The sequence below is a fragment of the Poecilia reticulata genome, linkage group LG13, assembly GCF_000633615.1.
Source record: "Poecilia reticulata strain Guanapo linkage group LG13, Guppy_female_1.0+MT, whole genome shotgun sequence".
Lineage (NCBI taxonomy): Eukaryota > Metazoa > Chordata > Actinopteri > Cyprinodontiformes > Poeciliidae > Poecilia > Poecilia reticulata.
The window spans coordinates 11902080-11915356 of NC_024343.1; the positions used below are offsets into that span (position 1 = coordinate 11902080).

General features: G+C 41.1%; 1 protein-coding gene across 3 annotated transcripts in view; it reads left to right on the plus strand.

Annotated features, from left to right (window-relative positions):
• hip1 (huntingtin interacting protein 1) overlaps nt 1-13277 on the plus strand; it is a 52897-nt gene that overhangs the window by 21529 nt on the left and 18091 nt on the right. For all 3 annotated transcript variants that reach the window (XM_008425433.2, XM_008425434.2, XM_008425435.2), the window contains exons 2-7: nt 7218-7281; nt 8295-8437; nt 8524-8580; nt 10966-11046; nt 12489-12565; nt 12845-12906. In XM_008425433.2, the coding sequence (XP_008423655.1) occupies nt 7218-7281; nt 8295-8437; nt 8524-8580; nt 10966-11046; nt 12489-12565; nt 12845-12906 (484 nt within the window). The remainder of the gene's footprint in view (nt 1-7217; nt 7282-8294; nt 8438-8523; nt 8581-10965; nt 11047-12488; nt 12566-12844; nt 12907-13277) is intronic.

Here is a 13277-nt window from a genome sequence, read left to right on the forward strand (position 1 = left end):
GGCCAGGAAAACATCTCATTTAGTTCATCCTTTTGTGTTATGTTTGGTGCTGTTGTCAAGCAAGAGGTTAGCATCTGTTGCAGAGTGACACAACTGTCTCTGCTGGTCTGACGACCTTCAGAAAAAACACACTTTTAGTATTTTCACTAAAGTTTAAAGCATAAGTTTATAACCTTTTTTGTGTATTTACAAGAGATGCAATAATTACTGATTGTTGCTAAAATAAGATGCCAAATATTACCATTATAATAATGTAACTTGTGGCATTTAGTTTTGTTTTATGCAAAAAATTAAGCCACAATATAGCTTGAAAATTAAAGATCTCAAGCGCTTGTGTTAAATACTTCTGTGCCATCCTGCTGCTCAGAGTGTGGAAGGTGTTTTTCTTTTTTATGCATCATTATTAATTACTAGAGGTGTGCCGATCGATCGGCCACCGATCATAATCGGCCGATTTCCGTGAAAAAGTGTGTGATCGCCGATCACGGTCTCTTGTTGCCGATACCAATCACCCGCATCTCATTTCGCAGTCTGCCTGTGCTGCTGGTCTCCTCTTTCCTTCACGCTGCGCAAACGCGCAGCAACAAATCCTAAGCGATGTGGAACTATAACGCACTGAGTGAATGGGGACGTTTGCATGTTGCGGCGGAAAATTGAAGCACGTAAAAATGCATCAACACAACGAAGCTAATACGACATAAAAACAATGCCATACTTGCCGGAGTTTAGCTACATCGAGGCTCACAGCTGTAAAAATGACATGGAGGATCAAATAGCAGGTAAAGCAGCGCACAGCTACAAACACTCACCCGGATTAGCATGACGGTCAGAAAGCTAAACAAATAACCCGCAAAATTATTTAAGTCTTCGAGCTGCGATGTAAGACGCTGGTTCTGCTCTCGCTGTTGAACCACTGCTACACGCTACAGGTAGTAATATTTCACAGACGGAGCGCCGCTTCTGCTCCACCTGGTAGTGACTCTCACACCTAACCTCTGCATAAAACTGCAGAGTCTAACTTAAAAAAAATTTTTTTTACACACATATGAAAACTTTCGCTGTCCTAACATGAGACAAATCTCTGAGAAAAAAAAATCAATCGCCTCCCTGCTCTGCATAATTACTCCGCTCAGTCAGAAACGGCCAATCAGAACTAGCAGTAATCAGCTAGCCGCCATGCTATCAGGAAGTTTTTATTCAGTAACTCTGGATTGTTTATTGTAATGGATCCTGTATTTGCCTTTGAATGTTAAGTTTTATACATGCTTGAATTTTTTTGGGCAATGTTGAGAGGTTTTATTTTGACTCTTTGCATTATTTAGCCTCTTCAGAGCCTTCATATGTTTTCAGTCTGTTAAAGATGGTATTACCGATAGCAGTGGCGCAACTACACATTATTCAGGGGGATGCGAAAACATAGATCGGCGCCCCCCCAGGGAAGGAACGGTGAAGAAGCGACACTCACTCCCCCCGCACCCCCTAGACGACGATACGTGAAAGGTAAAACTCGCTACATTTACCTCGTTATGTGCGCGAGGTGAAGGAGCGTAAGGCGCGCTGAAGTGTATGGGAAAACATCATCGGCGCGCCGCCCCCTCCAGACGGAGTTTTGGCGCCCCCTCTGGTGCTGCGCCCCTATGCGTTGCATACCCTGCATACCCACTTTTTGCGCCACTGACCGATTAGCAGTACAATTTGCACAATGCCTGTTTTGGTTTTTTCTTGGAAGAAGTTATTAAAAACAATTTTTTTGTCTAAATTAAGGTGAATTCATGGTTCCTTTTTCCACATAATATAACTGGTAGTGCTTATGATTAAAAAAAGAATGTGATCTGTATCTGTGATCGGAATCGGCAGGAAAAAACTTGATCGGCACATCTCTATTAATTACTACAAATGACTGTTTGCCAGAATAGCAGATGCTGCTTCTATGCTCTTTACATGAATGTAATGTCAATAGAAAGATTTACAGGAAGTCAGAAACGCAAACAAATGTAGGTGTTTAAACCTGTCTAAGCATAGTGAATATCAAATTAGCTGTGCTTTTTAATGGCATAAATAAAATAAATATTTGTTTATAAAGCTCCATAATCAAACTATATTAAAGCTGGTAGGGTTAGGTACGTGTAAAGTATGTAAAAGGGGAATTTAGGACGTATCGGCTTAATGAGGGATTTTTGTACGGGGCTTAATATGAAGTGGACGTCATGTGGTGATATAGTTTCATCTTCCTCCACTGCTGTATGTCTGTTTTCATTGGCAAATCATTCTATTGATTTGTTCATAAGAGTCTGTGTGTCTTTAGTTCGGTGGACGATTGTTGCTTTAGGATAAAGCATTATGAGTGGTCATTACAAATAGAAAAACAATATATAAGCTCAGTCCCTGTACCTTAAAATGGAAATGGCAATTCTGCTCAGAATAATACACAATGTATTTAATAGAAACGGTTAAATGGCTGTGGTGTCTATTATTAGTGCTTAACTCTTTACTGAGCTTTTTGCTCCTCCTTCTTTCTGATAATCGGAGTTCTGTATTTAAGATGTCACTTCCCTTCAACAGTACATTTTCAGGGTTTCTCTGGAGGCCTTTCACACCTGCTTATGACTTCCAGCAAAAATTTGTTTTGTGCTTCCTTCAATTTTTTTCTATGAAGTATCTCATTAACAATAGATTGTGACAAAGCATGGTGTAGTTTTACAGTGAAAAAAGTGTTTCCCTTTACATATTTCCACTGTTTTTTTTTGTTGTCTTTTTGTAACACTTCAGATCATCAAATTATGGTTAATATCAGGCCTGTGTACATTTTCCATGTGAAGATTTCAGTTAAGGGAAGAAAAGCTATCCAAGTCAACTCTGTGAAAAAATAATTGTCCCCTTAAGCCCTAATAACTGGGCCACACTTGGTGACACCAACTGCCATCAAATGATTACAACTTCCTACATAAATTTGTTGAATTATTTTGGTATAGGCATGTAGAGCATGAATGTCCTTTTTGAGGATTTGTCACTGTCCTGTTGCATAACTAAGTGCACCTCTGAATGACTCAAAAAAACAAAAGCAAGGTTTTGGAGTGGACTAAAACCCAACTGAGGTTGTTTTTTTTGTGTCATTTATAGGTATTCTTGCTGGTATGTTTCATTTTGCACCTAAACATCCTGTCACAAACTGACAGCTGGACATTCTCCATCTTACCTCAAGTCATTCGGGTCCTGAAGAAGCAGTTTCAAAACTACATTTTGTATTTTCTCAGGCCGTCTTTGTTTGCTAACAAAAATGGTCACTTAAGAAATCTCAAACTGGACGCACTTTTTTTTTTTTTTTTCCTGGACTGTGTGTTGAACTATTTTGGAAAATCAGAGTTGCACAAAGGAATTATTTTGTGAATACACGAGAGGCATCATCCCCAACAGCAAAGCGGCGGATGGGGACGTGAGTCAACAAGTGAAGGCTGTTTCATTTTGCAGGCAGGAGACGCTTCCTCTTTTCTCCGAGCGCAGGCCCTTTGGTGGACACGGTCAGGCTGCCATCAGCATATCAATGCAGGCTCTTTTTTTTTTTTTTTTTTTTCTTGTCCAACAGAAGGCTTGGGCAAACTTGACATGCTTTCAGCACTGTATCAATAACACTTTGTTGCAGAGCAGAGCTGTGCTAAAAGATGTTTCTAGATACTGAGAGGCAACCAGGCTTTCTGTGCTCAGCTGGCGAAGAATCGATTGAGAACGGGTTTTAATTGCAGACGTAAATAATAAGAAGGCATAAAGTTCAAAGACCTCATTCCTGAGGATGTGATTATGTAAATTGAGGTATTACCTACTCATAGGTCCTACAAATCTCACCTCTGGTTTTATTTTGTCACTGAACCAAGTGGGCTGAGACGCTGCACCTCTGGTAGCTTAGAGGCCATTGATGCCGGGCAGTCGGCTTGGCCAACGCCAGGAGTCTCGGGCAGCTGCTGCTCCCATTCAACCCAAACGTAGCACAAAGTCTCACTGTGGACTAATTGGCTCATCCTGGTGTGGGAACGATTCGCACTAGTGTTTGCTCAATCGTCTTTTGATTTGTTTGGTGTTTGGGTAAAGGAAAGAACAAAGGGGGGAAATGTAAATCTATTGAGGCAGCGTCAAGAAAATGTAAGCGCAGACGTTTATTTTAAATTGTGAGCCGTTTGAATACAAAGAGTCCAGGCTCAGTATTATTGTACCCATATGTTACAGTGGCTATTGTACAAGTGAAATATGGTCCCTCTTAAGAGGAAATTACACAAAACTCACTTCCCTTGTTGAGCCCTTGTTGAGACTGCAAAGGAAATGTGAAAACAGTTTGGACTCAATGACGCACCTTGAGGCCAGTGTGAACCAGCGATGCTTATTGTGCTCTATTTATTTTCTTAAGGCGATTGAAACACCTTTAAATATGCAACATTATAAATTAAGCCTCAAATAATATTGATATGTCGTCATTGTCAGCATCATCTTATTTCTTATGTCTTCACGTGTTTGTGTAGTAACAACGAAGGCAGCCTCCGCGTAACCAGGCTGCGTCACAGCCCGTCTTCAGCGTTCATTGGATAAAATGAGTTGCAAAACAGTCCTAACCACTGTTCACACTGAAGTGCAGCCTTATAGGAGGAAGGTAGTAAATTAAAAAAAACAACAAAAAACCCTCCAAAAATCACCATTCTATCTCGGGACAACACAGACACACAGGACAAACAACATGGAGATGTACGCAAGACAAGCTGCTTGTCTCTGGGATGGCTTCATTGAAAGATTTTGTGCAACCAAACAATAAGTGCTTGTTTTGATAAAGCAGATGGCTTAATTTAACTCTGTGTGACTGACCTCTGTGGTTTGAATCGGGGGGAAATACTCTGGAGGTTTCTTTACTACTTCTGCACACCCTGAACAGGACAGTGATGGCACTGCTGCGCTTTAGAGTCTGAACACCAAGCAGTTCTTCTGGTTCATGTATGGACTGAAGCCCAATCGGTACGGATGGTGTGAAGTTCAGAGCCGGGTAGGTGTGAGCAGCAGCCTGGTTCCTCCTGTCCTCGTGCTGCATCTTCACCAATGAATCACACCTGCTATTTAATCTGAATTTCACTTCAATTAGATTTGCCTGAATGTGTGTTAATCCGTCATGGGGTGTGTGTGGAAGATGTAGCCTGTAGCTGGTTTGTCAGGACAGTAGTCATTTGTGATGTAGGTAAAAACTTTTTTTCCCCTCTGATATTTTTCTGGGTTTTGTTTGACTGATTTGAGACACTGAGCAGCCAGCGCTTCCACAATGTTCCCTCTTCGCTTCATCTCTGCCCTCCCCTTCTCTCCCTCTAGTGACTTCCAGCTCATATACTGGAAGAGGAGGAGCAGACTCTGTGGGAAGCGAGGTTATGAAACAAGATCTAACATTCTGCTGACCCGAACTGATCGCAGCACCCTTCCGGTGACAGTGACAGGATATATGTTTGGCTTTGTTTAGCGGACACTAGAGTTTCAGTCTCTGTTTGTTGACATCACTCGACTCTGACTGAAAGACCGGTTGAGTGGTCTGGGTATTTTTTTTTTTCTCTCGATTGTGAAGTAAAATGTCAACCAGATGCTGTTGAAATACAGTTTTTATCTGAAAGCCTTCAGCAACAGTCCAAACTCTGACGTAGTACAGGCATATTATAACTTGTCAAACATTTCGTTCCTGGTTTTGAGATTAATTGGCAACACTTTATTTTACGGGGTGATCATAAGAACGACATGATACCGATAACATCTGTCATGAACATGAAGAAGTCTTTATGAATGTCTCACTTTTGTCAGAAAGTGTCATTTGGTAAATAATGACACTTTTAATGCAAAGTTGCTCTAAAAGTTGCAGTGAAAGTCCATTAGAAGTGCCAACTTTGCATTAAAGTGTCATTATTTACAGAATAATGCAAAGTTGGCGCTTCTAATGGACTTTCACGGCAACTTTTAGAGCAGCTTTGCATTAAGTGTCATTACTTACCAAATGACGCTTCATGACAAGTCATAGACATTCATAAAGACTTCATGTTATGTCATGTTTATGACGGAGTCATGTCAGTCTTATGCACATCCTGTCAAATAAAGCGTTACTTATTTCATCGTGCATCTTTTTTGATTGATTTTGATTGTTTATAACATGCATAAGATAATCTTGACACGTTCTGCAAGTTTTTTGATAAAGGTCACATTCAGCAGCAAACTAGAGAATTACAAAATCATCCCTTTTTATTTATTGAATTATGTCCTTTGGCTCGTTCTAATATTTTTAAGACAAACAAAGTGTATCATGTTTGTAGTCTCAAAACATTTGGAACTATTGGATAAATTGGTGGGGGGGAACATTATTATTATTATTTTAGAACATTATTTTAGAATTTGACTTTCGGATCAATAGCACCAATAGAGAAATGACTGATCAATTTCAGTCTGCGGCAGATTGATTGTTGCATCGCTCTTAATCTGTGTTTGTCTCGATGTCTGACACAGACTACAGATTGGCATCAGTCGTAACTGTTTGCCAGAGTTGAGTAGAAACCTGAAGTTTCCTCTGTCAGATGAGGCGAATAAGGTCTTAATTTGAACTCGAGACTTCGGCTTGAGACCTGGCTAGTGTTTCCTCAGATTCCACAGCGGAGAGCGATGACACACCGAGATATTCCCCTGCTCATCCACACGTGGTTCATTGTTGGTGCCATCCCATTAAGTCTATCTGCTCACAAGTCAGCTGTGTTTCCTCAAGAGTGGCCCCGAGGAAATGTGGCCGCCAGCAACTCTAATCTGTTTTTCTTCTGTCAAATCATGTAATTCACAAACTAAAAGATTAGAAGTCGCTTTCAGTGTTCTGGCCTAATGCAGATACTGTCACGTCTCCATGATTTAATCTAGAGGCTGTTTCTGCGTGGCTAGTTAAATTAGGAGAAATCTGACGGCGCGGTTTTCTTTCGTCTGTGAAGCTACTCCAAATCAGCGAGAGGCTCAGGCTTCAGAGCTGCTGCCTTGAATACTAACGGCAGAAAATGGGTCAGTCAGCCTCTTCTGGAAAATCTCTGCTGCCTCCTATTCCCAAAGCATTACTAGAGAAGATTTTTTTTTTTTTGAAAGCACTCTTTTAGTAGTGGAAGGATGTCAACTTTTCACAGTGAAATACTGGAGTAAAAATCTGTCGGCTGATTTCCTTTTCTCTTCCTCCTTTGCAGGCTGTCAGCATCAACAAGGCCATCAACACACAGGAGGTCGCCGTCAAAGAGAAGCATGCCAGGAATATCCTCACATTGTGTGTGTGTGTGTGTTAGTGTGTGAAGAATGTGTTTGAAGAGAAGAGCTGTGTTTATTTCTCCATGTGTGCAGAGGGTTGCATTAGTGCAAAACGACAAACTGAGTAACCCCATATAGTTCATGTGGTTTTGCTGCGCAGCTGATGTGTGTGTATATATATATATAAAAATAAAAAAAACGGCATGCTGCACTTTTTCTTTTTTACTTATTCTGATCTCTCTTGGGGCATGTTGATATAGTCTGCAATACAAACAGTTGTATCCGGGGTTTTTTTCTTTTTAGATTCTTGTGATTTAATTCAGTTTATTCAGCTCCAATTCCCATCTCAAGGCTGTTTATGAGATGAAATGGTTATACAGAAACCTTTTGCAAATTCAGCTCAGATCAGTCTAGGTTATTCAGTAGAATCAATCAAATCATGCAGTCAAAAACACAGAAAATTAAATTCCAGTTACTTTTAGGGCCACAATGAATGAATGATTATTTTATTGACTTTTTCTGATGATTAATCAATTAATGGGGTAAAATAATTGGCACACTCTGCAACTGTAATCAAAGTTAATTGCAGCGAAAGATCCCGTCACTGACGGTGTCCAAGAAAGCAGCTCTGAGCTAATAATGTCTTCTCTTGAATCTGTCTAGGAGAAAAGCTCTTTAAAACTAAAGTGATGAATCAAGACTTTATCTGGGGGGAAAAAAAAAACAAAAGCACACAAAGTTAATTATTGCAAACTCAAGCACTTAAACACAGCATCGCTTTGCTAGGTGTGCCATCTCTGAAAAGAAGGTACGCCTGGTCCAGAATAGCAAAACCGTTTTAATGTTTGACTTGTCAACAAGGTTTATACACTTCATTTATCTAATCAGAATCCCACTGTTGTGGACAAAAAAAAAAAATCAACTTATAATCTTCAACTCCCTTCAGAGCTAAAGAAGTTAGAAAATATCCAAATCAAATGTAATGTCAAATATGAGTGGTCCTTGACTGCTGCTCCCACCGTGCATCTTGGGGACCCACCACGAGAAGGGCGCCCACACTTTCTGGGCGGCCGTCAACCGGCTGCCTCTCTCCAGCAACGCCGTTCTCTGCTGGAAGTTCTGCCACGTCTTCCACAAGCTGCTGCGGGATGGACACCCTAACGTAAGAGCGGAGGACACTCGAACATCGGGGAGGAACGTCCGTGGTTTCTGCCAGTGTTGGAAATCTGTTTGTGCTTCCACCTGCAGGTGATAAAGGACTCCATGAGGAACAAGGCAGATCTGGCGGATATGAGCAGGATGTGGGTAAGCAACTACACCAAGGTGATTGTTATGTCATGTAAAGATCTACGGCAAGCCGTCGCATGTCGGGGGAATTTGGCCTTAAGCCACAACAGGATTTAATCGCCTGCTGAATTTGTTTGATCTTTAAAACACAGGTGGTTACATCCATGAAGTACAGGAGATTAATCGTTTACTCAAGTAGCTGAAATCTCCCTTTATCGAGTGTTTAGTTCATCTTTTAACTTGTCATTCTGTAAAGAATTTCTCTGCGGTTACCTGGAGCATAGATAATAACACTGAAAATAATTAATGTTGTGTAATAATAGGCTACAGCACAGTTTTGTTTGTAAAAATGTTGGTTGCATAATGTTTTCAATCCCTTTAACCATGAAATAATCTTTTTCTGTTTTCTTAAGCAGAACAGCTAAAATGCTGAGTATCACTTCATTTCATCTAGACTTTTGATCTAGATTTGGCTGTTATCTAGTCCAAAAAGCATGACTGTTGGGTTAATTGGTTTGTCTAAATTGTCCCTAGGTGTGAGAGTGTGTGTGCATGGTTGTTTGTCCTGTGTGTCTCTGTGTTGCCCTGCGACAGACTGGCAACCTGTCCAGGGTGACCCCGCCTCTCGCCCGGAACGTTAGCTGGAGATGGGCACCAGCAACCCCCCTGACCCCACTAATGGACAAGGGTGTAAGAAGATGGATGGATGGCTGTCATCTGTACATTTTTGTAAAAGAAAGAAAAGAGCAAAAAATTAATTTACCTAAAAATGCTTCAGACACTATCTAAAATGATATATTTAGATTCCAGCTGCTCAGTGGGAACTGAAACTTTTCTTGCTTTCTGAACAAAACGAATGTGGTCAAATTTACATATTTCTATTTATAAAAGGTTAGTTTGCCTCAGAAGGTTTTTGTTCCTGAAGTTTAAAACATTTGATTTTAAACTGATGGGTTTTTCCATCTGACAAACCAAGAAACGAGGATTGAAATTATTTCAACAGGATGAAATGACATAAATGGTAATTTATTGGATGATGCTACAGATTACAGATGTAATACGTCCACTCCTTTGAATATGTTTGTTTGAAATTTATTTTATATGTATATAGCTTTGTTTCATTCAATGAAGTCAAACTAACATAACACAATCATACAAGCCTTTCTCTAGACGTTTTAAGTTGCAGCCTTCAATGTATTCTTTCAGGTCTTTATATGATGGACTAACACACATTACTGCACAATTATCAGCTGAAAGGGAATAATAATACAATAATTTCTTCAAAACTAACTATCCAGTGCAAACAGCCGTTTCTTGAAGTCGTATAATTACTAACTGAAGTCCATTTGATGTAATTCATCATTAAACTGTTCTGTGAAAACCTCTACAGGTTTATTGGGAGAACAAACGGCATCAGGATACCAAGGAGAACGTTTTGAGTGCAGTTTGATCAGTTATCTGAATAGAAAAAGCTAAACTACCCAGTCGAAGTTCAGACCTGAATCTGCTGCAAAACTTGACACTATTTATTACTTCTAACTGAGCTTGAGCATTTTTCCCCAAAAAAGAATTGGCAGAAAATTGCAAGAAGTCTCTTGATGCGCAAACAGACATAGACCAAAAATATTATTGCAAGAAGGCACACAGTTGGAGTCTGACTTTAATGTTTACCAGTCAGTTCTGCACTGCTTCATAGTCGACATTCCCAGCAAAGTTTTCGATTGAAAGTCACAGTCATGTTGATGAGAGCAGATCACTGTTAAATGTTTGTCTGCAGCCATCAGCAGTGTGAAAGACGGGTGTGGACAAGAACTATGTGATCATGATCGTCGGAGCGCCCTCCTGTTGTGGTTAACGCGCTGACATTTACAGACGCTCGGGGGGGTCTTCGTCTTCAGCAGTCGAGCCTTCAGAGCTCGTTAAACATTATTGGAGGAGCGCACTTCATGTAGAAGGCATTCTTTAATTTTAACAGTGTTTGCATTGTCCATTTAAGTCGTTCGCCACAACATCTTGGGTTAGTAGTTTATTGGGTAAGCTTGTTTTGAAGTGAAATCTTATTTCACCACATTTATGGCGCAAGCCTGAGCAGCAGCAGCGAGCTGGGCGGAGGCCTTCGCGCTCTGTACCGACTCAGTTTCTGCTGATGTCACCAGGCAGCAGGAGGATACAGGAAGTGGGGTTGCTGTGACCAGGGCTGCGGCGTCATGTTTCCGGTTGTTTCGCTTTCACACACTCCCAGGCAAATAGTTGAGGATACTGAACGGTTTCCTCCTAGGCAGACCAGTTGCAGCAGGAGTTGCGTCCACATTGTTTATATAGCTGGTGTGTGTATATAATATGCATGTATATAAAAAAGAATACATTTTTAAAATTATTTTCTTTGTCATCTCTTCCCCTCAGGGTCATCTGAGTGAAGGGTATGGGAGGCTGTGCAGCATCTACCTCAAACTGCTCATCACCAAAATGGAGTTTCACATTAAAGTGAGTCGGCCGGCCAATAAAACGCAGCGTCAGCCTCCCCCATACCCCCTTCTCCTCTTCCCTTGTAATCTTTGCCCCAGACCCTCCTCCTGTGGGGAGGAAATTCCAGCTTGCTCATTATTATCCTTTGAAGAATCAGTAATGAAGCACTTTTATGAGACAGCTGAGCAGAGGCGTGGAGGTGACATGAGATACTGCTGCTGCTGCTGCTGCTTGCTCTCATGAAGCCGGATTCTTAGCCATGACTGAAAGCAGTAAGGTGACTCTCTGACATCTAAAGCTCCTTCATTCTCATTTCTGTTGGCAGATTGTTATAAATTTTGTCTCACAGCATCATGGGCGTAGATCTGTGGGCATTGCTGTGGGTTGGACGCATTGTCCAGCATCATCTTTGTGTACTGACACATAACCTGACACACCTATTGCTGTGACTAAATAACTGACAAAGGGCCAATAAGCATTCTGATGAATTAATCATTATGCATCAACTGTAGAAATAATGCAAAGCTGCAGTAGGAATATGAAATATTTCATATGTGAGGTTTGAGCCTTCCGCTCAGCCTTCCTGTTAGTTGCTGGAAGTCTTGCTCTCTTGCAGCCAGAATGAACTGCAGAAAGGTCTCGTGTCCTAGAAAACAGCTTTTTTTTTAAAGTGTTTTCTCAGATCTCTGTGCTTCCTTTCACTATTAAACACCTCAACAATAATGTGAATTCACAGATTTGAAAAAGATGTTTTTAATTTTCTGCCAAAGTTGAGTTTTGCTCACTTCAAGTTAATGGTAGATTTCTCGGTGCGTCTCTACTTTTTATAATTTCTACATTAATTACTGCCGACTGCGGTAATTAGTCGCAGTCTGCAGTACGGAAGCGGTAGGAGTTTACTTTTTAAAAATTTTTTTTATTCGATTGTTGTTTTTAAACATGAAGTCAGGGTTTCCCTTAGTGTATCGTAAGCCTGGCGGGCCACCAGGCTTAGCATTGATTTTATTTTCTTTTTTTTATGATCACTTTTTTTTAAGACTTTATAGTTGGGGTTTATGTATTAATCTCCCAGTCTTCCAAAAAAATGCACATCAAATAATATTTTAAAATTTCCTGTCTGCTTTAAACACTTTAACTCAAAAACACGCCGAGTGGCTGGATGACTGCCATAGTGCCCTGAGCATCGGGCTTAGAAAGCTTTCTGGGGAAACCCTGGAAGATGTTCAATTATTGTATTTTATTTTAATCAAGCGTTTTTCCCTGGTTGAGAACAGAAGTCGTGCAAAAGCAGCACAGACATGTGCACTTCTTATGTTTACCACATAGGAAGTCACCATTTAATCTTTTAATGAAGCTGCTGGTGGCCAAAGTTACCAGATTCTGTCAGTAAATTGTATCAATGGCTGTCCGGACTTTACGGTTTGAGTTCAAAGCTCGGTTTTTGTCCCGTTCCGTTTCAGAACCCTCGTTTCCCCGGCAACCTGCAGATGTCGAACAGGCAGCTCGATGAGGCGGGAGAGAACGACGTCAACAACTTGTGAGTGTGGCGTGCCGCCGCTGCTCTGGTTGCCTTAGCTTACTGGTGGATTTAACTGGTTGAGCTCCAGGATGGTAGTGTTTTAACGGTGCCTCCACACGGGTGTGACGAGCAAAGCATCATTCGAAACCCGACAGTAAATGATTAATAAATCGGCAAACGTTAGTCACGATGATCAGTGGTTAATAAACGGAAGTAGTTCTGATATTAACCAGAAAGCTGGAATGTTGCGTGTATTATATTCCAGGTGGGATAAATTATGAACTTTCTCATCTGCAGCTTCCAGCTCACAGTGGAGATGTTCGACTACCTGGAGTGTGAGCTCAACCTCTTCCTTGGAGGTGAGTTTTTCTGCTCCATAGGACCAGCTATCTCTGTTAAGTACACACACACACACACACAGATGCTGTCTGACAGACAGGAAGAACAGTCTGCCTTATATGTGATATGCACAATGGCGAACGGATGTGGAGCGCTGAAATCCCCTCCGATCTGTTCTGCGGCCCTTTAGTTGCCTGGTTGAGTCACCTGATGTTCATGTCTGCCGAAGCAGCGGAGCGGGTTAAAAATAGACTGAGGGAGGTGACCGGGAGAGCAAATTCAGCCTCCAGTCATAAAAGATGAGGAGGAAATTACATTCAGGCTGCTTATTACTCGCAGCCGCCTCCAGAGCCGCCGCCTCCACCTTTCCAAGCAAACTAGATTAGCTGCG